Raw genomic sequence first — 27,696 nt, 5'->3', positions numbered from 1 at the left:
GCCAAGAACAAAACGGCACGTGCTGCCAGCTGGCCTCGGAAGGGAGGTGGCCCGGTGCCAGCCCCTGCTAATTGCTAATTTGCACTGAAACAGCAAACAAAGCCCCTCGTGTGAACGCCCTGGTACTTGGCCAGTCCTCCCCAGTCTCCTTCAGCCATCGCCTAGGGGGCCAGGCCCCAAATCTGGAGCCATTCACCCCAGGGTTCCAGGGGGCCATGCCAGCCAGGGGCGCTCCCCCAGCCCTGGGAAAGCCAGCGTCTCTCCCAGCTAATGGGGGAGGGGAGGGCTTGCTGTTGGCCCTACGGTTTTCTCTCCCGTTGATGCCCTTTGTGAAGAAAAGGTACAAGGATTTCTCTCCCGGGCACAGAGCTTGCGAGAGGAAGGAGGAGGCGGCGGGAAGAGCTGACCCTCAGCGGGCCCTGTACCCCGAGACTGGCCAGGTCTTCTAGCAGCTGAGACTACCCCACCCCTGTGATGCGGGGACCGTGGGGGGCTCCCCAGCACCCAGACCCAGACCCAGGTAGGACTGCCTGGAACCCCAATTCCTCAGCCAGAGAGAAAACACCAAATCTCCCCAGAGAGTCTGCGGAGCCCTGGTTTTCACTCCCGTGTCTTCATTCTCGGTCCCCGCGTCACCCCGAGGCCCACAGCTCTGCATCCTCACGTCCCACAAAGAAAACCCCCACAGGCTCCAGGCGTTCAGCAATTCTGCCGCACTGATGGAAGACTGGCAGGACGGGGGAGGGTTACGGAGCGAGGTGGGTGGTGCGTCCCACGCTTTAGCTCCGCCCCTGTCCCCGCCTTGTCACCTGCAGCTTCCCAGGTCTCTGATCCTGGTGCCAGCTCTCACCTGTGCCCCGCCAGGCCTCCCTCACCTGGAGCAGGCTCCAGGCCCTCTCTCAGCAGGGGCGGCTGTCTTTCTCAGAGGAACTCCCGTCCCAGAGGACAAACGTCTCCTCATCTTGTCATCAGTGAAAATGGACGAAGTCCCTGTCCTCCGGGAAGGAAAAGGCACACCGACCGGTGAGTATAGAGCGGGCCAGGTGGTGACAAGAGCCAGCGTGTCAGGGTTTGGACCGATTCTCTTCGTTTGTGCCACTAGAATGTAAACTGCACGAGACGAGATTTTTACAAAGAGCTTTCCTGAGTCTAATTAACCTGCTGTAAACTGCACATGAAGCGTGCAACCGATCAGTTTTGGCAGATGTGTACACGGGTGAAACCGTCACCACAATCCAGACAGTGGACGGACGCAGGGCCCCCATGTTTTCTGGGGCCCCCTGTGCACAGTTTCTGGGCTCCTTCCATGTGCTCCCATCCCCCCTGGTTGGTAGCGACCACTCACCTCCTGTCGCTGTAGACGGCTTTGTGTTGTCTGGAGTTTTATTTAAATGAAATCATGCAGTAGGTGTTCTTGCACGTCTGGCTTCTTCCACACAGCAAAATTATTTTGAGGTTCACCGATGTCGCCATGCTGATCGATAGTTTATTTCCTTTTATTGCTGAGTGATTTCCGTTGTATGGATATACCACAACTTGCGCATTCACCGGTTGATGGACATTTGGGCCGTTCCAATTTTTTGACTATTAAAAATAAAGCTGTTGCCCTTGTCGGTTTGGCTTAGTAGTTAGGGTGTCAGCCCTCGGACTGAAGGGTCCCCGGTTCTATTCCGATCAAGGGCAAGTATCTGGGTTGCAGGCTCCATACCTGGCCTGTCAGGGCCCTTGCAGGAGGCAGCCAACTGATGTGTCTCTCTCGCATCTATGTTTCTCTCTCTCTCCCTCTCTCTCTCTGCCCCCTTCCACTCTCCGAAAGCAATGGAAAAAATATCCTCTGGTGCGGATTAAAAAATAATAATAAAGCTGCTATGGACATTTGTATATAAGTCTTCACACAACAGGCATATATTTTCATTTATCATGCTTAAATAGCTAAGGGTGGAGATGACTGGATCATATGGTAGATTTATGTTTAACTTTTTAAAAAACCTGCTAAATTGATTTCCAAAGTCGTATTATCAATCTTTTAAATGTGAGACACTTTGATAGACATTTAGTGGTATCTCGTGGTTTAATTTGCATTTCATGACTAGTAATGCTGAGCATCTTCCCAGGAGTTTATTTACCATGATCCCTAGTGAAATGCATGTTCAAATTTTGCCCATGTAAAAAAATTGGGTTGTTTGTTTACTTATTATTGAGTCTTAAATGTTGTTTATATGTCCTGGATGTAAGTCTTTTATCAGACATGTACTTTCCCAAGATTTTTCTTTTCTGTCTGTGGTTTGTCATTTTATTCTCAACAGTGTCATTTGAAGAACAAAAGTTTTAAATTTTGGTAAAGTCCAATTTGTCCATTTTTTTCTTTTGCGGATCACGCTTTTGGTGTCACATCGAAAACCTTGCCTAACTCAAGGCGACAAACATTTTCTCCAGTGTCTTCTTTTAGATGCTGTATGACTTTAAGCATTATGTTCAGGTCTATGATTGATTTTTGTTAACGACTGTACACGGTCCAAGGTGGAGATCAAAGTTCGTTTTATTGCATCAGATATCCAATTGTTCCAGCCTCATTGTTGAAAAGACTACCTTCGCGTCACCAAATTCCCTTTGTACCTTTGTTGAAAATCAACTGACCATAGGCTTGTGCCTCTATTTATGGACCCTGTATTCTGTTCTGTTGGTTTATTTGTCTGTCTTTACACCAATAATGCATGTCATGGGTAGTGTAGATTTACAATGTCCTGAAGTCAAGTAGTTTAAGTTCTCCAAGTTCATTCTTTTTCAAATTTGTTTTGGCTATTTCAGGTCTTTTTGTTTCTATATGAATTTTAGAATCAGTTTGTCCATTTCTACAGAAGAACCTGCTGGGAATAAATTGGGAAAGGGTTGACTCTATAGATCAATTTGGGGGGAATTGACATTGAACAATATAGAGTCTTCTGATCCGTGAGCACAGTATATCTCGCCATTTATCTAGATTTTCTTCATTTTCTCTCAGCAACATTTGTGGTTTTTCAATTTATTTTTATTTGAAAATATCTTGCATACTTTTAACAGATCATCTCACATGATAATTAATTTTTTTATGCTAGTGTAAATGTACTTTTGATTTCTGATTGTTAATAATTAATATTTAGAGATATGATGGAATTTTGCATTATGATTTTATAGCCTAAAAAGTTGATAAGCTCACTTAGTAGCTCCAGTAGCTTAAAAAGTTTTTTTTAAATTTAATCAGATTTTCTGCATAGAGGATCATGTTATCTGTGAGTCAAGACAGTTTTACTACTTCTTTTCCCATCGGGATACTTTTTATTTCCTTTACTTGCCTTATTGCACTGGTTATAATCTCCAGTAAAATGTTGGATACAAGAGGTGAAACCGACACCCTTGTCTTGTTCTTTGGGGGAAAGTATTGCCTCTTTCACCATAAATTATGATATTAGTTGTAAATTTTTCATAGATGCTCATTACCAGGGTAAGGAAGTTGTGACATTCTGAGTCTATTAAGATTTTTTTAAAAATCAGAAATGGATGTTGGGTTTTATAAAGTGTGTTTTCTGTATTTATCATGATGATACTTGCTTTTCCGTATTTATTCTGTTAATAATGTGAATTACATGGAGTTTTAAAAATGTAAACCCATCAGGTATTCCTGGGATAAATCCCACTTGGTCTTGATGTATTATTGGTTTTTATATATTATTGGATTCTAAAATTTTGATATTTTTTGCATCTGTGTTTATGAGGGATATTCACCTTTGGTTTTCTTTTCTTGTGTGTTTTTGTCCAGTTTTGGTATCACGTTAGTACTGACTGAAGAGAATGGGCTGAGGAATATCCCCTCTTGTTCAATTTCTGGAAGAGTTTGTACAGAATTGATATTATTTATTTCTTATGTGAATTGATATTATTGATTCCTTACATGCTTGATAGAATTCACCAGTGAAGCCTACTGGGCATAAAGCTTTCTTCATGGGAAGATTTTAAACTGCAAATTCAATTATTTCGATAGATTTAGGGTCATTCAGGCTATCTGTTTATTCTTCAGAGAACTTTGGTAGTTTGTGTCTTCCAAGGAATTTGTTCATTTTGTCTAATTTGTTGAATTTATTGATATAAATTTCTTTATAATACTCTCTCATCTTTTTAATAACTGCAGAATCTGTAGTGATATTACCACTCTCATTCTCTATGTTGGTAATATATGTATTTATCTTTTACTGTACTGATCAGTCTGGTTAGGAGTTGATTAATTTTTATCATTAAACGTCTCAAAGAACCAACTTTGGGTTTCATCAATATTTTTGCTTTAAAAATTTTTATTTTATTGATTTCACCCTTATTATTTACTTTTTTCTATTTATTTTGATTTCATTTGTACTTTCTTTTCTTAGCTTTTTAAGGTACCAGTAAAGGTCATTGGTTTGAGACCTTACTCTTTTTAAGTATAGGCATTTTGTGCTAAACATACACCTCTAAGTACTGCTTTAGCTGCATCCCAGAACTTTTGTGTTTTCATTTTTATTCAATTCAAAATATTTCAAATTTCTCTTTTGATTTTGGTTTTTACCCATAGGTTCCTTAGAAGTGCATTATTTAGTTTTCAAATATTTGAGGGTTTTTCATATAGTTTTCTGTTTATGATTCGTAATTCAATTCTCTCATGACCAGAGAACATACTTTGCTTTTTAGTGTTTTACATTTATTGAAACTTAATTTATAACCAAAAATATGGACTATCTTGGTAAATATTTTATATGCACTTGAAAATAATGTGAGTTCCGCTATTGTTCAGTAGAACATTCTCTAAAAGTTAATTAGGTTAAGCTAGTTGATAGTGTGATTTAAATAAATAATATCCTTACTAATTTTCTGTTTATTTTTTCTATCAATGATCTAGATGGAGTGTTAAGATCTCCAGTTATTAATTGTGGGTTTCTCTATTTTTTCAGTTCTGTCAGTTTTTGCATAATGTGTTTTTGAAACTCTGTTATTGTGGGAAAATAAATGTTTGTTATGCCCTCTTGATGAATTGGCTCCTTCATCACTATGAAATTATACTCTTTGTTCCTGGCAGTATTCTTTGCTCTGAAATCTTTTGATAAGGTGTAGCATTGTGTATCTTTTCTCATATCTTACTTTTAACACCATCTGCATCTTTACATTTATAAGGTTTTCTTTTTGTTTGATCCAGACTTCACCTGGTATTATTTTTATTTTGTCCAAGAGTCTTCCTTTAACATTTATTATAGTACAGGTCTGCTGTTGATGAATTCCTTTAGTTTTTGTATCTTTGAAAATGTCTCCGTTTTGTCTTCATTTTTGAAAGATAGTTTTGCTGGGTGTAGGATTATAGATTGACAGTTTCTTTTTTAATTTTCATTTGTTGAACCATTTGTTTTTTGCTTTGGTTTTTGACATTTATTTCCTTTTTATCTGCACTCTAAAGATGTTGCTCCACTGCCTTATGGCTTCATTATTTCTTACTAGTAGGCTGTCTGCCATTCTTATCTGTGCCTTCTGTATGTGACATGTGTTCTTTCCTCTGGCTGCTTTAATGTTTTCTCTTTATCACTGGTTTGAAGCAAAAACAGTTTATGATATTCATTAGTGTTATCTTCTTCAGGTTTCTTGTGTTTGGGCTATGTTGAACTTCTTGGATCTGTGGGTTTATGGTTTTAATAACTTTGGAAATTTTGGCTATTATTTCTTTAAATAATTTTTCTTCCCATCCTTCTCTCTCTCTTCTTTTTTCCATGACTCCAATTATACATGTCTGCTCATTTTTCAGTCATTTTTATCTCTTTCTGTTACTTTGAATAATATGTATTGTTATATCTTAAATGTCACTAATATTTTCTTCTGTAGTATAAAACCTGCCACTAAACTTATCCAGTGTCTTGTTTATCTCAGTTGTTATGGCTTTCATCTCTAGAGGCTCAATGTGGGTTTGTAAAAATATCTTATACATTGCTTCTCAATATACTCAATCTTTCACTTAGATTTTTGGGCATGCAGAATATATTTATCATAATAGTTTTGATGTACTAGTTTTATCTTCTATATCATTCCTGGATGTGCTTGTGCTGAAGTTCATCACCATGTCTGGGGTAAACAGAACTTTTCTGACAGCTGACCTTGGCTAGAAGATACCCCTGTGGCCTTGTGGGACCTTCTTGAGACCACATGGTCTACCAACCTTCCTTCCCTCTCCTTCTCTGGGACAGACTGCATCAAGGTCAGTCTACTGTCCTGGCTTTTTTGGCTCCTCTCACAAGTAGTTTCCTTACACTACCCTTGCACATTTAACCCCATCTTGGCATCTGCTTCCTGGAGGACCTGGACCAACATGGAGGGAGGCATGGACAGAGGAGCAGCTTCGGGGTCTGAGATACTGAGTCCCAGTCTCAGCTATACCCACCACTAGCTGTACAAATGCGGGCAGGTGACTTTCCCTCTCTGAAGCTCAGTTTCTGCATCTGAAACATGAGGATTTATGATACACACTTTGCAATGTTATTGTGAAAACTAAGTGAAACCCTCTATGTGAAATGTACAGATGTGGCCACATTTCCCTCCTTCACGGTTAACAGAAACAGTGGCCTATTTAAACATGTGCAAAAGGATAGTGATGACACAGAGGCCTCCACATGCCCAGGACCCAGTTATAACCTGAGCTATCACTTCAGGGCCCTTTCTGATGGGAAACTTTAGAACACTGCCCTCCAAGCATCAACCTTGGGCTAAACTTTAGTGACTCATGGGAACTCAAGCCAGACCCTGCCCAGGAAGCCTCTTTTGCATGAATCAGAAAACACACATCTCAGCTCATGGCCTTGGCTCAGAACTCATCCACTGACCTGGGGTGGGGTTTCTAGGAGAGCTTGTTTGGAGGAAAAATCCACATAATTATAAGATTCAACAAGTTCCTGAAACCAGAGGAGCATCACAGGGTTAACAGAATCTGTTCTGGAGCCATGGCAGGGGGCAGTCCAATTCCTCTCAATCTTATGCAGTGTGACTTTTGGCAAGCACTCTCTGAGCCTTGATTTTTAAATCTCCAGCGTGACAAATATTTGTCACTGCTGATTCTCTGTTGATTATCTTATTTTTAAGAAGTCCTGGAGTTTGACCTCCAGTTTGAGAGAAAGGTCGTGGATAACAAAAGCTTTTACCATGCTTGATTTTCCTCTTCATAGCTGGTAAATAACTGGGGGTTGGGGGAAGAGTATTATCTGAGTGATCAGAAGACACCAACATTTACTGAGTGATCATGATGTGGCAGGAGCTGCAGAACCCAGCCATTTAATTCCCACAACAATCCTGTGAAGGAGCTGTTTATGCTGCCTCTATATTTAGATGACAAAACTAAGGCTCAGAGAGGGAAAATAAGCAGGCCTGCTATGGAATGAATGCTTGTATCCCCCCCAAAATTCATATGTTGAAGCCCTAATTCTCCATGTGGCTATATTAGGAGGTGGAGCCTTTGGGTGCTGATTAGGTGATGAGGGTGGAGCTCCAATGATGGGATTAGTGCCCTTGTAAGAAGAGACAGCTGAAAGCTTGCTTCTCTCCCCCGATCTGAGGATGTAAGGAGATGGCGGTTGCCAGCAAACTTGGAAGTGAGCCCTCATCAGAACCCAATTCTGCCAGCACCTTGATCTTGGACTTTTAGCATCACAAACTGTGAGAAATAAATTTCTGTTGTTTCAGTGCCCCTGTCTATGGTATCTGTTATAGCAGCCTGAGGTGACTAAGTCAGGGGCCAAGTTTACGGTACTTTCTATGGTCCTTTAGAGGAGCTGTAGGCTTCCTGCCAGGACTGAGGGTGCTTGTGAGCTGGTGTCTGACTCTGATCCAGTGAGCAGCCCTTTCCTTTTGTCTTTTTTTTTGGTCTTAATTGAAAAATTTCAAACACACTAAAAGTACTGAGAGCTACATAACAAACAGCAGTGCAGCACCACTAAAATTTTTAAATGTTAACATTTTGTCTTTTTGCTCAGATTTTTATTTCTGAAAGCAATGAAATGCTACAGATAGAGCTGGGGTCCCATCTCTCCCCTTTCCCTTTCCTGTTCCAGAGACCATTGGTTTCTGAGCAGGAAGGAACTTTCCCATCCAGATTTTCAGCTTGTTACTATGTCTGAGTGAATTCATAAGGAAGAGATAAACTGCTTGTTGGGCTTCAGACTTTACGCAAATGGCTTTATACTGTATTTATTCTTGTGCAAAATATTTTTTCTGCCTCAGCTCTGTTCTTCTGCTCTAACCTGCTGATCCAAACAGGTGTTGTCACCCTCGTTGTTCAGGGAGTAGGTGCACCCATCTGACTCCACGGGGGGAGGACCCTGGCCACTGGTTTCCTCTGGATTTCTCCCCCAGTACCTTTCCCGGTGCTGGTTTTGCTTCACATACACACTTGTGTGGTAATAAATCACAGCTGTGAGGGCAAGTCTATGCTGAGTCCTGCTAGTGAGTTGAGTCTGGGGTGGTCCTGGGGGCCCTAGCACACCCCCCCTCCTCCCCCGATCCTCTCCGGGGACCCAACACTCGCCTCCTGCTCCTTCCCTCCCCGTTGCCCTGGTTAGCCCTGAATCTTTATTCCTGGATCTTGTCATTCTGGAGGATTTTGTTGGCACCTCACTGCATTTATGATAAATGTAGGGGACAGTCGGTGTCAGTGGCTGTGCTCAGGGCTGTGTTCCTTCCCAGCACCAGCCTCGCTGTCCGGCTCATCCCTGTGCTGCAGGGTTGTGGAGCCTACAAGCCACGTTTCCTAGACTCCAGTGCCATCGGGTCCAGCTGGAGTCCACCTGACGGCCGGGTGTGAGGCTGGGAGGAGGGAGAGAGCGCGGTTCTCCAGAGGCCTCCGTGGGTCTCACAGAGCATGGCCACCGGGCTCCGCCTGCAGCTCGAGCGTCTTCCTGAGTGTGGCTCATGCCAGGGCCACAAGGATCCTCGTGATCGCAGCCCTCGGAATCCCCCAGAGCCATCGCGATGGCCCGGCTCCCACTCCCCGTGGCTTTTATGCTTCCTGCAGAAGGGCAGGCTCGAACTGTGCGTAAATCCAGCGCGGCTCAGCATTTACGGCCACGCGAAGGCTTAGGGGTGCTGTTTTATAGTCTCTGTTTGCATGGCTTTAGCATCATATAGGCTAAAATTAATTTCGCAAGACAGGCCGCTCCCTGGCTGAGCCAAGAATTTCCTGGGAAGGGCTTCGGTCTGGCTTTGGCAGCCACTGTGCAGCGATAAAGCCCTTCAGACGGTCTCACACGGCCACGGGCATCCAAGGGGATTGTATTCTTTGGCCCCCAGAGGCCAGTTCTCTCTTTTCCAGAACACTGGGTGTGGAGTGCGGGCTTGAAGTCAAGGCTGATCACAGGGGAGACAGAGCCTGGCAATCTCCCTCATGCCAGGTGGCATGGCCCATGAGGCTGGTGGGACCCGGACAGGTCAGCTGTCTCCCCTGTCCCCAGGGCCCCGCAGCCCTCAGGCCTTACCCGTCGCCCGCTCCCCTCTCCGACATCAGACTCCTCACTGCCCTTTGCGAAGGGCACTCCAATGCGTCGTCTTATCCGAGCTGCCCTGGAGCCCGGCGGTGGGCTAGGTGACCTCCTCATGCCTCCGCACGGACCCGAGCATGGTGGTCACGACCGACGCTCCCCGAACACCCGCTGGGCAGCAGCCCACGTTGGAAACACTTCACGCCCGTGGTCGCGTTGCTTGGTGGACAGGCCCGAGAGGGCAGGGAAATGACTAAAGGCAGAGACATTCCCTGCGCATCCCATGGCTCCAGCCACCCTCCTCCCCGGAAATTTCACAATCCGGCAAAATCGCGGAGCTCGCCGCCTGCCAGACATATTGTGTTAATCCCGGCTCTGGGCAGCCTCCTCCATCCGTCTGGCACTCCATGGGGAGAGCCTCTTCAGCCCTCGGAGCACAGCCCAGGAGAGGCGTCCTCCATGCACCCCCGGGGCGGACGGCATCGCCCGCCCATCGCCAGGAGTGCCCTGGGGAGGCTTCAAGACTAGAAGGGGCCTTACCTGCTACAAGCTGAGCTTAGCGGCCAATGAGTGTGGTCCACACCCCCACCCCCCACCCCCACCCCGAGTCACACAGCTCTCTGCTCTGGGACAGGGGGCTGACTGTCACTGGGCCTCTTTGCCCCTTGCCTCCCAGCTGGGCTTTGACCACTAGGTGACATCAGCGGGAGACTGGAGAGTGGGAGTGCAGTGAGAGGTGGGCGTCTGTCCCCCTGGCTCCTTTCTGGGGTGTGTTAACCGTGTCTTTTCTTTTCTGTGTTCTGATGTTTGACCTCAGGGGCCTCGCCAGCTGAAGGGACTGGCCCTCCCAGGGTGAGCCAGTTCCTAGAGAGTAACAGATGACTCACCTGTGCATCTTCCAAATTTAATCCAACCACCCCAGAGCCCACACCCTCCAACGGCTCCTCTATGGGGTTCACTCACTCTGGGCTACCCTGTCCACCTGCCCTACTCACCCCAGGGCCAGGTACCAAGAACCTGGGGACGGCCCCTGCCCCACCCCAAGCCTGCTGACTCTGCCTCTCTGATCCTTCCCCCGGAAACCTCAATCCAGGCTCCTGCCTGCTTTCCCCTCCCTCTGCCTGCTGACCGGCCCTGGTGCTTCGCTGTGTGGCCTACCCTGGCATGGTGTCCCCTCCTTTCAGGATCTGTGAGTGTGATAAAAACCTTTTCAACCGCAGTCCTGTCCTGCTCTGTAGGCCTCACCAAACCTACATAATAACAGAACCTATATTCGACCAAGGCCGCTGGGGGCAGGCTGCTTCCCTCTGCTGGATGCCCCGGGCTCCAGTCTGGTGACCAGTGCGCACCCCCTCCTCTCCCCAGGCAGAGGAGAGGTAGTGGCCCCCACGCTGCTGACGCCCAGGCTCGCCCTGTCCCTCGATGCCACCCAAACCTCACCCACACCTTTACCGCAGTCTTTGTATTAAAGTCTCCGTTACATGGTTTGAGAGCGTGCTTTTCCCGAGGAGCCCCGCCTGGTTCACAAAAACAGATCAGTGAGCAGACAAGATCCGCGCTCTCCTTGAGGCCACCTCAGTGTGGCTCCTGTCACACGGCGCCTGGCCTCGTCTACCTCAGAATCAGCCACAGAACTGTGAGCCCCTGGAGCCTGGGCCTCTGCGTCACTCATCCTGGTGTCCCGGCCACCAAGCTGGCGCGGCCTTACGGGGAGCTGAGACGAACACCAAAGGCAAACTCTAGGACGGGAGGTGTCACCTTGGTGGCCGGGGGAAGGAGTCACAGATGACGCCCAGGTTTCTGATCTTAATGATGGTGGTGCCAGGCAGAGCAGTGGGCCTGGGGTGGGCAGAGGCAAGTTACTTGGGATATATCGAGTTGGAGGGGGCCCGGGTGTCCACGTGGCCAGTGGGTCAGAGGACAAGGGAGCCACCGTGTGGAGAGACCCTCAGGGACAGTGCACAGAGAGATGGGAGTGGGCTCAGGGAGTCGGCCCCACTTGGAAGCAGGAGCGGAGGCGAGTCTGCAGTGGGGCAGGGTGACAGCGGGAGGTAGGAGCCCCGACTTCAGAGCAGCGGACAGACGTAGACTTGACAGTGTGCGTGTGGGACTCCGGAAGGGGCGAGCCACCCGGCCCAGGGGGTGTGGGTGGACGAGGCATGAGAGCAGGGATCTGAAGGCTGAGGCAAAGCTGAGTGGTTGAGGGGCAGGGAACAGCATTCCAGGCAGGGGGAACAGTATGGCCAAAGCTGGACGCAGAGGACATGTGGCTCGTTTACGTCACTGGGAAAAGGCCAGTCTAGAGGAGGACTTGCTTTGCGTTGTGTGTGTCTTTATGTGGATGTTCTCGCGAATTGTGCTCTATATGTATGTATATATTTTTAATTGTTTGTAAGATATATTGGGCCATGCATCTCATTTTCTCTCTTCCTCCCTCCCTTCTTCCCTTCTCTCTCTCTCTCACCCCCCTTTCTATGCCACGCCCGGCTCTGTGTTTTGAGATCCACCGTGTTGCTATGTTGCAGTGGGATCCATCCGTCTACACTCCAGGGTGTGCCAGTCCTGCATTTTGAGCTCTGTTCCCCTCTCCCCAGCCCGTGACGGACTCCCCGGGTGTCTTCATCTCCCTGTCCTAGAGGCTAATTTGTAGAGAGTTGAGGAAGAAGGGAGGCAGGAGGCCAGGAGCCGCAGGGGAGCAGGATGGGGAGGTCTCCTTCGGGACATGGAGGAGGGGTGGAGGCTTCATGTCCGTGTAACTTTGTCCAGGGACATCGAGAGCCAGCGGGGCTGCTCCGGGTTGGAAATGGGCAAGACTCACGTGGTGATGGGGAAGGGAGCAGATGCCAGAACCTTCCGGAACACCTTCCCTTTGCATTCCCAGAGTCTGATGCAGGAGGGGCTGAGCTGAGACGGGCCGGGGCTCTGGCTGGCTGACCAGCCGGCATCCCTTCCACAGACACTCTTAAATACTTGCTGAAGCTTGTTAGGTGGGGGCAGAGAGGACTTCTGTTCTAATAATAAAGATTGCATGTCTGTCTATGTTTAAAATAAGAGATTTAGTCTGTGCATTTGTTATAAGCGATTTACCAAACCAGACAGCATCTTGGGAGGCATATTAAAGCGTTTAAACTGTAGATAATAAAATAACTCTGCCTAATACCTCCTCCTATTTCTGCAGCTCAGCCACTGGGGTTTGCAGCCACCACACCCTCGTGTTGGCGGGAGCGAGGTGATGCTGCTGGCAGACCTGGGGGAGGGATCAGCGGGGGGGGCAGGCTGGCTTCCTTTCCTCTCCAGGCAGCACCCACCTCAGCAGGACCAGGGCAGACGGTCCCGTTCTGCCCGCCCCACAAGGACCCCTGTGCAGAGAGACCTGCTCTCCACGTAGTCCTGTCCTCAAGGCCTCCACGCCGGGTGGGGTGGGGTGGGGTGGGCAGGACAGGGGTCGCAGCTCGGTGGGATTGTAGCTGGAATCAGGGGGAGCTCAGGTGACTGGGGTCTCCCTGACCCCCAAGGTGGAGGGGCCATCAGCCGATCCAGCTAGGGCTCACCTGTGCCCTGGTGGTTGGAGCCTCGTGTCCAGCAGAGCCCAGGGCCTGGATGGCCGAGCCCCGGCCCCTCTGCCCGCCACTGCTCTCCCTCCCGCCCCACACACCCTTGGTCTTTCCTAGCTCGTCCCGAGATCTCATTTGATGTCTTTCTCACTGTTTGTCCGTCCGCCCCCAGGTCAGCTGGCGGGAGGCTGGGCCTGGAAGTTTCACTCTCCTGGGGAATCTGAGAGAGTCCAAAATGTGTCATCATCTCATTTAGTCCCCACACAACCAGCGGAGCGAGCAGGTAAAACAAAGACTTACGCTCACACCCCCGGCAGGTGGCCACGGCTCCTGGCCTCGCTCCGTGAAGAAGGCGGCCGCGAACTCGGATTCCGTGGAAGCCGAGGCCCTTCTGGGCTCTCCGCCATGCTGCCCGCAGTTAAGGGGCCCTTGCCAATAGGACACTTGGTTCCGAGGGTGTCCAAGTCAGCATGTCAAATCAGCACAGAACCTCGGAACAACCCATGTGCCCATCTAAATCCACGCGGAACCTCAAAACAACCCACGTGCCCATCTAAATCCACGCGGAACCTCAAAACAGCCCACGTGCCCATCTAAATCCACGCGGAACCTCAGAACAACCCACATGTCCATCTAAATCCATGCAGAACCGCAAAACAACCCATGTGTCCATCTAAATCCACGCGGAACCTCAAAACAACCCACGTGTCCATCTAAATCCAAGCGGAACCTCAAAACAACCCACATGTCCATGTAAACCCTCACTGACCCTCGAAACAGCCCACGTGAGCACCTGCGGGGGATGGTCGGGACACGCTTTGTTCTGGCCGGCAGCTGGCCGCCCTGCTGGCTTTGCAGATGTCGAGCAGGATATTGACCCGAGGGAAGTCGTCCATCGTAACTACTAAGTTAGAAAAGAGCTTGCAAAGTGTGACATGCATGACACTCCGGGTGGCTTAAGTATCTGGAACTGTGTACCTGTGTCTGTGGGTGGAGGGTCAGGTGATATTCAGTCTCCTTGAGCTCACGCGTGGCTTCTCCATATCAGTCAGAACAGGCATATGTGAAACAAGGATGCTTTTACCTGAAGCCGTCCCCCCTGCTTCCTACCAAGTCTGTCCCCAGGTACAGAGGAGGCCCTGGGGCAGAGAGAGCTTCGGAATAAACGGGCCGTCCCAGGAGCTGGGAGTTGATGGCCCCCTAGGTCCCAGGCGGGGACCTTGACGCGCCATCCTCTGGGGCGTGAGACGCCCACCACGGCCTCTGCGGTAGAGCTCTGTCCGTGAGAACAAGCATCGTTCCCACTGTCCTAGTCTGAGAATCGAAGCTCCCAGCCGAGGCCGGGCTCAGCGCGTGCTCAATAAGAGCCAGGTCGCGTCTATCCAGCGGGGGTCTTCTCCAGGTTGTCCTTGTGTCCCTCCGCTTCACTTCCCTGTCTTCCGTCACTCTGCTTTTCCTCACCCTGTGGCCTCTTGTCCTCACTCTGGTGACCCTGCCTCGGTTTCGCTGTCTGGGCAGGAAGGAGGAGACCCCCTGTTGTTGAGGGGTCAGCGTGGCCTCTTCCCGGAGCTGCTCCCCCTGCTGTGACCTCACTGAGGGTCAGGGGACGGTGGGGTAAGAGTGCCCGGTGCAGACGGAGTGGCTGGACTCTGATGCCGGGGAACCATGCCCAGGCTCAGATGGGCCCCGCCTCCAGCTCGGGGGAACGTCTCCAAGCGGCCTTTCCCCTGTTCACTGGGGATGACATCAGTCCCTGCCCCACAGGCTGCTGTGTTGGTTAAATGAGAAAACCCGCAGAAGGTGCTCAACAGGAGAGCTCGGGCCATAGGGGTGCAGGACAGGTCAGCAGTGGGACCTGAGGAAGGGACCGGCCATGTGCCTGTGCCTCTGACCCGGTAGCCACCTGGGGCCTCACCTGGGACAGTGACCCCTGCCCCCTGCCTTTCCAGCCGATGCCCTGGGCTCCGTGGCAAGTTCATTTCGAGCCCCCAGACCATCAGCTGCCACTTCCTACCCAGGACCCATGAAAACCAGCCACATGTTTCCTCTGCTCTTGATGAACCAATAACCTTGAAAATTTGAAAATAAAATGTCTACGGCCCCACAGCCAACCAAGGCTACGTGGCTTTGCAGACATTATAAAACATCAAATTAGATGGAAAATTGCCCGGGGTCCCTGTAAACGAAAATTACTCTTTTTATAGGGGGGAAAATGACCCTTATAATAGCAACAAACAATCTGGGGCTCTTCCTTGTATTTGCCGCTCCCGTGGCTCACAGTACTGCTTCATTCCACCCCCCTGGCCCCAGCCAATGTCTTTACAACACTTTGCTTTGCGTATGTTCACAGCACTGAAACGTGAGCTTGAGGCTCTGCCCGTGTCTTTGGTTCCTGTCAAGAGAGGGGGCCTTTTGCCTCGCCCCAAGTTTGAGCCTCCTGGCTGGTGCTGGCTGGATCCAGGCTGGGTGTGGGGCAGTAAATGTAGCGCTGGGTAGAGAATGAAATGACAAAGCCTGCTGTGTGACTTCAAGCTAGTTGCTTAACCTCTCTGGGCAACACTTTCTCTGTGAAAGAAGTGGGTTAACTGGAGCAGGGACACTCAGTGCCTCTAGGTACCAGCATGGTGATATCCATGTGTGATGGCCACGTGGGAAGTGCCCGCTCTCCACCAGGGCCGAGCCAGGGTCTGTGCCCACCCATTAATGTACACGTCCCAGCTGAAACAATGAACAACATTTGTTTTCCTGCTGTGGGATCTCACAAGAATATTTTGGGAACAAGGCAAAGGGGGAAGATGCTGCTGGTTCTAGCTCCGAGGTTCTCAACTGGTGGGATTTTGCCCCACGGGACATGCGGCAACGTCTGGAGATATTTTTGGTTGTCACGGCTGGGTAGTCATCTGGTGGTGCCACTGGCCAGTCGTGGGTGGAGGCCAGAGGTGCAGCTAAACATCTACAGTGCACAGGGTGGCCGTCCATGAGAGGCTAACCGGCTCCAGAGGCCCCGTCCCCAGGCCGAGATGCCCTGCACAGAGGGCTGGAAGTAGGAGTTGAGTCTGGCTGGCCATGGGCTTGTCCCCACCACTGGCCTGGCTTCCTATGATGCAAAGCAGTGCCTGTGGGACTCTGGAGTGTTGGCTGTCAACCCCGTGAGTCACCACACCCGGGCAGCTCATGACGTGAGTGTGGCATGACCTTTGTCGGGGAGAGAATTTCTGAGGCCAGCCACCAAGCCCGGAGCCAGACCTAAAGAAACCAGGGCAGGGGGGGCAAGGATTGAGGACCGAGTGAGGAGCTCCAGCGATGAAGGCGGAACCTGGGTGGCACAAGCTAATTTTAAGGAATCCCAGCTCTGTCCCCTCCCCGGTTTAGACACTGTGAGAACAAACTTTCTCTTGCTTAAATGGAAGCAAACAAAAGTCACATTTAGCTTCCTTTTTGCAGATCAGAGAAAATAAACTGCCCTTTTACCAAATCAAAAGCAGGGCAAGTCTGACCCTTTGCTGTGCCCCACAGTGAGCACACTGGATCCTGGCACACAGTAGGGCTCAGCGCCATCTGGCACCAATTTCCCTGCATCTCCCGGGGACACGGTTCACTCTGGCCAGTGGCCACTAGAGGGCAGCAGTGCTTTTCCCTGTGCACGAAGTTTCCGGACTCCAGCTTCAGCCTCAGAATCAATCCCGGGGGTCTGGGGTCAACCATGGGAGGCAGGCACCTGACTGGCCATCACCCCTCCACCAGCCCCAGCCTCCTGCTCAAGCCAGAGGAGAAGGGGACACTGGAGGGCCCTGGAGGGAGACTGGACCATCAAGACCCACATGGCTGTACCTCTCCCTGGCCCCCCATCTCATACCTGAGAAATCCAGGCCCAGAAGGGGGAAGGCACTTTCCCAGGTCACATGGGGACTGGATGCCAGTGTGGTTGCCAGGTTCTCTGAGACTGAGCCCTCTTCCCAGGTGACACTTTCCTGAGACCCCAGGGACTTCCGTCTGCCCAGCTGACGCTGGGAGGCTGAGGTTGGGGAGTGTGGGGTGCCCATGGTCGGATTGGTCTCTGTGGCTTCCTGGGGAGGGAGGGCTGGAGGGGCCTGTCAGGGAGGAGACCAGCGGGGACAGCCTGCTGGCCAAGTCCTGGTCTATTTTTTTCTTTGTCCACAGACTGGAGAGCAGCAATTATGAAAAGCAAACAGTATTAAGTTTCTCAGCCGCAGTCACCATCAGTGACGTTAACTGAGCGTGCATTGATTTTTAAGCATCTACCTGCCACTAGAATTGACCTTTGAGAGTCTTCAATTAGTTTAGAAATGTTTCCAAAATCCCCAAATAACTATTTGCCCGAGGAACTGAGAACCTGGTTTGCATGTGTAAATCTGTTCATAATTAATAACATTGGGTGGGGCCGCCTCTCCACAGCCCTGGCCAGCTTCCGGAGGCGCTGGCTTTTCCTGTTGATGGTCAGCATGTCCAGGCAAAGCTCTGGGGCTTCTCCAAGGAGCGCCCCACTGTCCCTGACTCACTTCAACAGGCGACGCCCATGAGGCCCTGCTCTCCAGCCGCGCCTCCCCCTCCCTGGAAGCTCCCCCTCCCTAGTCCAGGCAGCTGCTGACCTTTATCGATGTGTCACTGACTATTGACATAACACCCACTGTGCGCCAGCCCCTTTCCCAAGTTCTCCAGGTAATCGCTCATCCATACAACTTTGCACAACTCTGTTCAGGAGGTATTATGATTAACCCCATTTTACAGATGTGGAAACTGAGGCCAAGAGATGCTTAGAAGGGACAGAATTAAGATGTGAACGTAGGCTTCTGGCTTGGGGGTGTATCTCATTAACCCGTGTGCCGTCCTCTGTCCTGCTCTAAGCCACCTGATAGCATCCTGGACCATCTGGGGTGGATCCTGTTGCTGTGGCCTTCCGGGCCCTCCTTTCTTTGTCTGGCAACTCCAACTCTCTTTCAGGTTTCCCCTGAGCCCCTCTCCTCCAGGAAGTCTTCCTAGCATCAGGCCCCCAGCTGGTCATGTAGGAAATTCTCAGTTCGTACCCAGGCTCCATCACCCATTGAAAATGCTTTTCTTCCCTGCTGTGGCCAGGTGTCTGCATCCCTTTGCTTCTGCTCCCAGAGGCCTCCCGGTCTTCCCAAGGCCCAACCAGGTCCTCCTGTTTGTCACCGAGGTTCCCTGTGAGATACAGGAGCACAGCCCATGGGTTTATCCTATTTGCTTTTTTTGGCTAGAAGAGTAATCAGAGGTTGGGTTGACTTCGAGGTCAAAACAAGCCCCTTTTGTGTGGGATGTGAACCGCTAGGCCATTTCCTGTGGAGCTCTATTACTTACAGCCCCCCCCAGCTTTGCCCCCTCCCCCAGCTCTCCTCCCTCCCCCAGCCTAGAAATGGTGGAAGTAACCCTTTCACTCCCAAAACACAAGTCAGGGAAGAATGTTGTAAAAGAATATTTAACAAAGGAGCAGCCATGAAGGGCGAGGATTCCCCTACAGCTGAGAGCCCAGGTGCGGGGGCAGAGTCGCTGCCCTCGGGCAGAGGAGGGGACCGCGGCCTGGCTCTGCCTGGTACCTGTGCTCTCAGGTACGTCAGAATCCGTTTTCTTCCAAGTGCGTCTCAGTGTTGTTATGAAACACAAAACATAATATGGGTCCCCGTGTCTGCCCGGGCTCCGTGAAGCTCAGGTCATTCTAGGAGACAGAGGCACCCAGCTGGAGGTGAGTAGGTCTGAGGAGGGACCAGGAAGAGGCCGCTGCTTCTCCTGTGGACGGATCCCTGGCCGTGTGTCCAGCTCCGACAGGGACGCCTATTCCGGGCCCCAACTCCCGCGAGGAAGCGCAGCCTGTGGCCAGAGATAAGCAGGGCTCTCGGTGCGTTTTACTGAGGCCTGGAACCTGGAGGGCGGTCGTCTCCGGCAGCCGCCCGGGGCTTTCTGGTATCTGGGCTCCCCCCCCCCGGCCCCCCCAGGCCAGGCTGCAGCCCGAGAGGCCGGGCCAGCTGGGAGCCAGGCTTATCGGCGATTTCAGGAGGCCTGCGACACTGATAAGAGGGACCCGAGAGCTCACCCCGCTTGCTACACCAGAGGGGCTCAGCGGTGCCAACAGCTCGGGAGCGGCCTGCCCGGGTGGCTGTAATCCTCCGCGGTCACCCTCCTCCCAACGGGGTTTTCAATTTGTCGCCGTGGTGCTGCGGCTCCAGAGAAATTTTGCTGCATCAAAACTGCATCTGGCCCTGGCTGATGTTGCTCGGTGGTTAGGGCGCTGGCCCACCCATCGAAGGGTTTGGGGTTTTCCCGGTCAACGGTACGTCCCTGGGTTGCAGGTCCGATCCCTAGCCCCAGCGGGGTGCATGTGGGAGGTAACCAAGGACGTCATGTCTCTGGCTCTGGCTCTGTCCCTCCCTCCCTTCCAATCTCTCTAAAAATCAGTGGAAAAAATACCATCCAGTGAGGATTCACAAAACACACACACACACAAAACCCCCGTGCATCTGAATGATTTTCTCCGCTAAATGTGTCGTTTCCATGTGCCTTCCTGGGAACAAGATGCTATGTTTGACTCACTTTACAGTAACAATCCCTTGTTTCCTCACTTTTAATCAAAACAACACTGTTTTGTTTTGTTTTCTCATAAAATACGTAGCACGAGGCTGTGAACTTGATGAATCACTCCAGAACTTTCCGAGTGGAACCGAGCAGGGGAGGGAGAGGTTTGGGAGAGACAAGGAGGAGCTAAGGGAGAAAGGTGGCTTTGTGAAAGGAGGGGGGCGGGGGGGGGCAGGAGGGGGCCCCCCCGGGAGGTGACCTTCCTGCTGAGGACGTTCGATTGGTCCTGGGCTGGAGCAGAGAATTCTCACCACAGGCCATTGCAGATGCCAATCTGAAGGGAGCACAGGAAAAAAAATCTATGTGGAGCAGAAAGCACAGATCGCCGAGGGACGTTTGACCGGATGCCCAAAAGCAGCAAAGGTGCCAGGGACACTTCTGGGCTGAGACCCTTCCACAGGACTGTCAGGTGGAGACGCCGTGAGGAGGGAGGACAGATGATGCTCTTCCGCCAGGAGGCCGGGAGCTGGGGCTCCCACGACATCTTTGTCTGGTACCTGGAGTAGATGGGCACAGGGCTCCTGCTGGGGCCGAGCGGGGCCGAGTGGGTGAGCGGAGGCCCTGACCTCCACCCACCTGGGCAGCAGCTGGAAGTGCGGGGAGGGGAGCACTTGGGCTTTGGCGGTTGTGCATCCGGGGGGCTGGGCGGCCCCGACAGCCTGTTTCCCTCTCTGAGACTCTGGAGCAAACCTCTAAGCTCTGGCCCAGCCCCTTGGGCTCCTGCAGGCACCGTGCAAAACCTAAAAAGTCCTCTGAAGGGACCTTTTGAGCCACCTGCTCCAGAAACAGAAAGCGCAGTGGGCTCCGCATCTGGAACCTGCTTAGGCACCGGTCCTACCTCGTGGCTGGGTTATCTTTGGCAAATTACTGCACCTCTCTCTCTGGCTCTGTGTTAAACAGCAAAGCTTAGCTCTGCTCTTTGCAGGAAGAAGTGACGGAAAACAAAGGTAACAACCAAATAATAATCGTATCATTTAATGGAAAGTGATTCCAGCTATTCCCCAGAATGAAATGGCTCGTTTAACATTTTAAATTCTAGAATATTTGTAACACAGAATGATCATTAAGCACCAGGGACCCACCACTCGGATTCAGTAAATGTTAGGGATTTTTCATCCACGCTTGTTTTTAAGAAATCGAGTGTGACCCCTGAGGTTGCGGTCCTGCTTCCCTCCCGATGCGGCGCCTCCGCCGGGCTCTCCGGGAGCAGCCAGTCTCACGGACGGGGCGGGTGTGCTTCCAGTCCCTTTTCCTGTGCTTCCAAGAAGATGTTTTTTTGTTTTTGCTGCAAAAAGCTTTATTGTTTCCATTTGGCCCTCAGCATGGGATTGGGCTCCCGGGTGGTTAAAAGGATGCCCAGTGGTTGCAGGGAGAGGCTCAGGCAGAAGCCAGACACCAGGGGTCACAGAGGAGCCCCTCAAAGGCCTCCGGGCTCCACAGGCTTATGGTCCTGCTCGAGGGTGAGCCTTTGCAAGAGACTCGCCCAGCCCAGCCTGGGGACCCACCAGCCCGCGGAGGCGAGTCAGGTGTCGCCCATCTTCTTGATGGCTTTCACCTGCTCCTCCGGGACGTGGCTCCCCGGGAGCCACAGAGCTGAGGGTCTGTGTGGGGAGAACCAGAGCACACAGATCCGGAGGGCCTGGGCCGGGTTCCTCTCCAGGCCCATGGCGGCTTCCACGGGGTCCTGAGTGTCACCCACTCATCTTGGAAAGGGCAGGGCAGCCAAGGCACTGGCTCTGCTTCGTCAAGAGCCGCTTCTCCTCGCCTTGCCCACGCCCTCCGGGACCACATCCTGCAGGTGGAAACAGAATCGCGGAGAGAGGTAGGTGTAGGAGGCCCGCGGATGCAGGGTGACAGGGCGGTTGGGGGGCCTCCACCTTGAGGGGAGAATTCTGGCGAATTTGGGAGCTTGTGGTTGCTCAGAAATAGGGAATTAAGGTAAAAAAATGGTATTGGCCGGTCTCGGAGGCTGCGGATGGCTGAGGTGGTTCCGAAGGTGGCGACTGGAAAACAGGCTGGAGGGTGGTCAGAGGCTGGAAGAAGGGGCGGCCCTGGGTCTGCTCTGTCCAAACACTGTTGAACCAGAGACAGATCCGGGGCACCACTGAGGGCTCTGCCCGAGAAGTGCTTGAAAGCTCTAAAAATATGCAAATACCGTAAGGGCCTGTAGTTGTCCAACTCGTTTTCCTGTTGGATGGTGGTTTTGAGGTCTTTGCACGTGGCTCCAGGGGCGCCTGACTCGTCACTTTATCTGCTGTGTCCTATCAGAGTTCATTTTCGGAGGGACTTTTAGGATGTATCTTTTCCTTTCTCTTGTTTCCTTTGTAGCCAATTATGAGGCAAGAATGAGCCTCCTTGTGCACCCCCGAGAGAGAGTCTGCCTGAGATACACCCCAGCAGTGAAACAGCTTCACCAGACACTAGGCACCTGCTCTGGTGCTGGGAGCAGCCCACACTCCGAAAGCAGCTCCAGTCCCGTGTCTGCCCCTCGCTACCCGTTGGCGTTAGGAGATGATTTTTTCCTAGTTGGTGGCTATCAGATTGTATCACGTTGCGGTGTTGATGTGCCCCTCTCTGGTGGCTAGAGACGTTCCACCTCTCGCCCGGGCCAGTTTGGCTCAGTGGTTAGAGTGTCGGCTCGGAGACTGAAGGGTCCCGGGTTCGATTCTGCCCAAGGGCATGTACCCCGTTGCAGACTCGATCCCCCGCCCCAGTTGGGGTCCGTGCGGGAGGCAACCGATGAATGTGTCTCTCTCACATCGATGTTTCTCTCTCTCTCTCCCTTCCACTCTCTCTGAAAAGCAATGGAAAAATATCCTCAGGTACTGATTTTAAAAAAATTACTTAATTTAAAAAAATAAAAATCTGCAAAACTGGTAGGTGTGTAATGGTATCTTACAAAAAAAACAACCAAAAAACCTCTCTCCTACATCTAAGCGCCCATTGTGATTCCCTCTTCCAGGTTATGAAACCCTTGTCCTGCCCTTTTCCCACTTTCTTGTCGATTTGTGGGCAATGTGGAGAAGAGCAGTTGTCAGTTGCCATGTCATTTTTCCAGCCCCGGCGGGTGTTTCTTTAGCTCGGTTTCCGGTGTCTTTTAAAATCTTGGGCCGCACTGATCAATGTTTGTCTTTCTTGGATGCCGTCGCTGGGTCCCGTTGGAGGCTCCGCCCCTAACGCTAAGTCGCCCAAAGCTACCCTGCCTCCGTCGTCTGCGTGTCTGAAAGTGTTGCCTGCCGGGCGCCTGCCGTCCCTCCGGATTCTTCGTCCGCGCCGTCAGGCGGGGAGCGGGCTCCCCCTTTCCTAGGCGCGGCCTGTCGCCCGGCACGTGTATCGTGTCGGCTCTTACTGTCCCGTGTTCTCAGAAGTCCACCCCGTCTCCGGTCTGTTGCTGGGCCCTCTGTTCTGCTCCACTGGAGGTTTGCCATCCCTGCGTCCGACCCCCTGCGCTGATTCCTATACTGTGGGTACAAGTCTCCATGCCTGCTGGGACGTCGCCTCCCCCAATTCTTTCTCAAAATTCAGGGATCTTTTTTATGCTTCTCTCTGGGCTCAGCATCTTGTTAGAGTAGGCAGCTGGACAGGCATGAGCGGGGAGGGGTAGTGAGGGCCTGGAGGGGGTACATGGGGGCGTGACAAACCAAATCTAGTAAAAAACAGCAGACCCGAGTGGGGGGGGGGACCTAAAACCCGTCCAGCGTGTGGTCCGATAGCACAGCATCGGGGTAGGGCAGCCTTGCCGCTTAAGGAGATACTATTTTTTGAGACATGAGAGAGGGGGTGACTTGCTCCTTGCCTAGGGGCGTGCCAGCCCCGGGGCACAGATCCTCTGAACTCCGAAATAAGCAGAGCGCTTGGTTCAGCGTTGGCAGGCCGAGCGCCCCGCTCAGGCGGCCGTCTGAGTGTGTTCCTTTTCTGCAAATAAACTCTCACGCGCTTTCGCTGCAATTTGCTGTTGTCTCTTGTTTGGGTTCATTCCTACAAGCAGGACAAGAGCCGGGGGCACACAGACCATCTCTGGCCCAGAGCCCACCTCTGTCTGCTTCTGACGACGTCAAGACCCATCCTGCTGGGATGGTCACTGGAGAGACCGAGTGTATGTTATTTTGAGACTCATAAACATAGCCTACCGAGTAGGGCATTCTTTTGTGTCCTTTACTGAAGTTTTATAATTTTCTCTATAAAGTTTGTACACATATTTTCTTAAATTCATTCCCAGGTACCTTATAGTTCTTGCTGCTATTGTAAATGGGAGTGGTTTCTGTTTTATTTTTATAGAATTTTAAAACCCATATCCCCAGGATATGTTCATTGATTTTAGAGAAAGAGGAAGGAGGGGAGAGAGAGAGAGAGAGAGAGAGAGGGAGAGAGAACCACTGACCAGTTGCCTCTCCTGTGCACCCGACCAGAGCTCGAACTCGCAACCAGGTATGTGCCCTGGCTGGGAACTGAACCCGCCACCTTTTGGTGCACAGGGCGATGTGCCCACCAGCTGAGCTACGCGGCCAGGGCATCGGGTTGGTTTTTAAACTGCATTTGCCGCTAGTCTTTGATGTTTTATGTGAATGCTAGTCATTTTAATTTTTATTAATTAAATGTGGACTGAATAATATATATAACTTCCTAAAGAGTAACAAAATACTGAGCCATCCCCCAGTTTAAGGAAAAATCATGCTTTTATTTTCAAAGTCCTCTGTATTGCCCTCCACAAGCCATCTTCTTTCTCCACTCCTCGGGGGGCTAACTGCTGCCCTGAATATTATTTTAAGGACTTTCTTGAACTCCTTTAAAACTTTATCCCATGTGTTTCTCTCCCCCCAGATATATTTTATGCTTTGCCTGGCTTTGTTTCTTTACAGAAATGACATCATTCCAAATGTCTTCTGCTCCCCAATGCTAGGTATCTGAGGCTCAGCCATGAGATCTGTGCCTGAAGCTTCAGCTCATCAATCCATCTGTCCTTGACGGACGTCTGCTTCTTTCCAGTCACGTGCTGTTGTGAACATCTGGTCTTGAGCATCCTTAGATGTATTTGCTGGGGTACATGAGCAAGCGTTTCTCTGGGGCACATTCTAGGGTTAAAACTGCTGGGTCATGCCCGGCTGGTGTGGCTCAGTGGCTGAGCATGGACCTAGGATCGTGGTTTGATTCCCATTAGGGCACATGCCCAGGTTGGGGGCTCAGTCCCTGGCCGGGGGCGAGCAGGAGGCAGCCGCTCAACGATGACTCTCTCATCGTTGATGTTTCTATCTCTCTCTCTCCCTCTCCCTTCCTCTCTCTGAAATCAATAAAGATAAAAAACAAACCCAAAAGCCAAAAAAAACTGGGGAAAAAAACAAAACCCTGCTGGGTCATAAAGTATAAACATCTTCAGATTTACTGGGTAACCCCAAATCATTTTCCAAGCTTTCGCACCACCCCCAGTGTTATGTCAGTTGCCACGTGTCCTCATGTATGCTTGATAGTGTCAGATCAGAAAATATTGGGCATATTTATGGTATAAAAGGTTATTTTAATTGAAGCTTCACTCTTGAACCTATAAATGGAGATAAGCTGTCCTAACCCACCCATCCCATTCTCCAGTGTTGGCATAAGAGCTAAAGTTAACAAGGGGGAATACAGATGTGGAAATATTTTGTAAATTGCTCAGTTCTCCTCACACTGAGGATGTTATCATCACCGATAAATTAAGAGTATTTTGGACCATCAGTACACAATGTCAGGGCTCAACTCCAGACCCTTCCTCGTTAGAGCTGAGCGATTTCCAAACTCAGAACGTCTGCATAACAGGCCAGAGGCAGGGGGTCCACTGCTGGGACAGTGACCGTGACCTAAGTCCATTTCCAAATAAGGAACATCTTCCAATTTCATGGACCTGGGTTGACAGAGGAGCCCTGGGATCAAGACGAAGTGAATTTACAAGCAGTAACCCACAGCACGTTCCCTTGTCTTTGTGTGGCTGCCAGAAAATTCTTGAAAAATAAATCGAGCTGCGTCTTAGGAACTTCATTGCAAATGTTTTAGAAACGCACATCCAATGTCCAGATGATTCCCAGGATGCCTTTGGGGTGCAGGACTGTAAATCTGAGTGAGGCCGCTGACTTGGCCATTCTCTGCAGAACTGTGCTCTATTTTTCTATCTTTTCCCCTTTTCCTCCAACATTTAATCGATTTCAGGCCACTTCCTCACTCTATCCTGCGAGTTGTTGACCTGACTATCTACAGACCCGAACATTCTGCAAATGCAGGAGGCGATTTCTCATTAGTAGCGCTTTCCCAAACTGACTGGGCTTAAAGGATGAGGATTTCTGCCTAATGATGCTCAGCTGGGTTAAATCGCCCCCGGGCGTGAAGGTGCCAAGCTGATCTTAGCAGTCAAGATGCTCCAAGACAGCCAGACTGACGATGAAGCTTTGAGATGTGCTCGCAGGGAACGCTGAGGGTTTCGTTCAGGTCTCTGCTGCTGGCTGCGGCCCAGACAGTCTTGTGTTATGGTCGGAGCACTGGGAGGACAGACACTCACAAGATGTGTGCCTGTGTGTGTGAGTTACTGAGGTTTTGAAGTTGACCAAACCAGCAAGGATCAGCATTTCCTGGAAGCAGGAAGCAGGCCGCTGAGCCTATGAGTATGCGAGTGTGTGCAGACAGTGTGCATTCTATGAAGAAAGAAAGGGCACGGCCCCCCGGAACTGCAAGACCTTAACTGTTGAGTTTTCTTGGTCTTTCCAGTAAGCAGTGTCCAGTATTTATAAACATCCAGTTACTGAGCATCTACTGAGTGTCAGGCACAGTACCGGGTGCGGGCAAGAAGGCATGACCTCCGCCTTCCTGGAGTCTGTAGTCCAGGGGGAGACACACGACAGGCAGGCAAACCAGTGAACTGGTGATCAAGCGCTGTGTGTCGGAGGATGCTTCACAGAGGCTGCTGCTGATGGCTGGTAAATAAGGGATTTGTAGACTGTATGGTAAATGGGAACATGGCCCCTTCCCATGTTCCAACCCCCCCCTTCCCTGAGGGCAGATAGCCAGGGCCATCTGTAAGCGGACTGAGACTTGGGAATCTGGCCAGCAACTCTGTCCAACCAGGAAAGGCCAAAGGGAAACTGCTTCTAGCTGTGACCTGGATTGTAAACAGCTAGTGTTTTGATCTCACACAGCTTGCACATGTGCCTCTCCCCCCGCATGCCCTGTTTTTCTGTTTTCTGCACTCTCTAAAACCTTGTGCTGGGACGGTCGGGGAGCCGCAAAACACTAGCATGAGCCGGCCTGCAGAGTCCACAAACAATAGCTGAGGTTTTCTGGGACCTCAGCCCTTTGTGTAACAGAGACCAAGGTGAGAAGCTCACAGTCCATTCCGAGTGAAGCCAGAGGACGTTGTTCAGTAGGTGGACGACATGCCCTGATGGACGTTTGAAAGAGAGGGTCCTGCTGCCGGAGGAAACTGGGTGGGAGCAGCAGCACCGGGAGCCGACGGGGGTACCTGCTCCAGCAGCCTGGGGCCCAGTGCGGCGATGCTGCGGGCTCCCGCTTCTAAACAGAATAGAATCCTGACGAGGCCTCCTCATCAGTCATCCGAGAAGCCAGAGGCATCTGAGATCAAGGAGGAAACGCACGGCCCATATGTACTGAAGGGAGTAAAAGAAACAAAAACCCTAACGTCCCACGCGACCTGTTTTCAACAACCCAGTCGCTTGACGGAGGTTTCTTGTCAGGGTCAGGAGTTAATGAAACAGGCTGCTTCACCCGCCGAGAGCCGCGTGGGGCGTGGGGCGAGCGCGGGCCTGGGAGCCCCCGAGGTCAGCCCACTTACCAGCTGCTGACCTTCGGCAGTTACTTCATCTACAGGAGCCTCGGGCCCCTACGACGCCCGTCCCTGGGTTAGTTATGAGGACCCAATGGCCTGATGCTTGTGGTAGGGACCAGGCACTATACTGCCCGTGGGTCCCATGCAAAGTGCAGTATGTCCCCAAACCCAAATCGGAGCATCTCCCAGGGCCTTAAGGACAGACATTCAAGCAGGTGGGTTG

The 27,696-nt window shown here is 51.1% G+C and overlaps 1 protein-coding gene across 1 annotated transcript in view; it reads left to right on the top strand.

The window, feature by feature from the left end:
* The first annotated feature begins 821 nt into the window (after window positions 1–821).
* Window positions 822–27,696, top strand: part of STK32B (serine/threonine kinase 32B) — a 616,411-nt gene continuing 589,536 nt past the window's right edge. The window contains exon 1 of the mRNA XM_081137973.1: window positions 822–1,023. Coding sequence (XP_080994099.1) covers window positions 978–1,023 — 46 coding nt within the window. The 5' untranslated portion in view covers window positions 822–977. The remainder of the gene's footprint in view (window positions 1,024–27,696) is intronic.

This window comes from Miniopterus schreibersii, assembly GCF_964146895.1.
Source record: "Miniopterus schreibersii genome assembly, chromosome: 1".
Lineage (NCBI taxonomy): Eukaryota > Metazoa > Chordata > Mammalia > Chiroptera > Miniopteridae > Miniopterus > Miniopterus schreibersii.
This window is presented reverse-complemented; position numbering and strand designations above follow the sequence as displayed.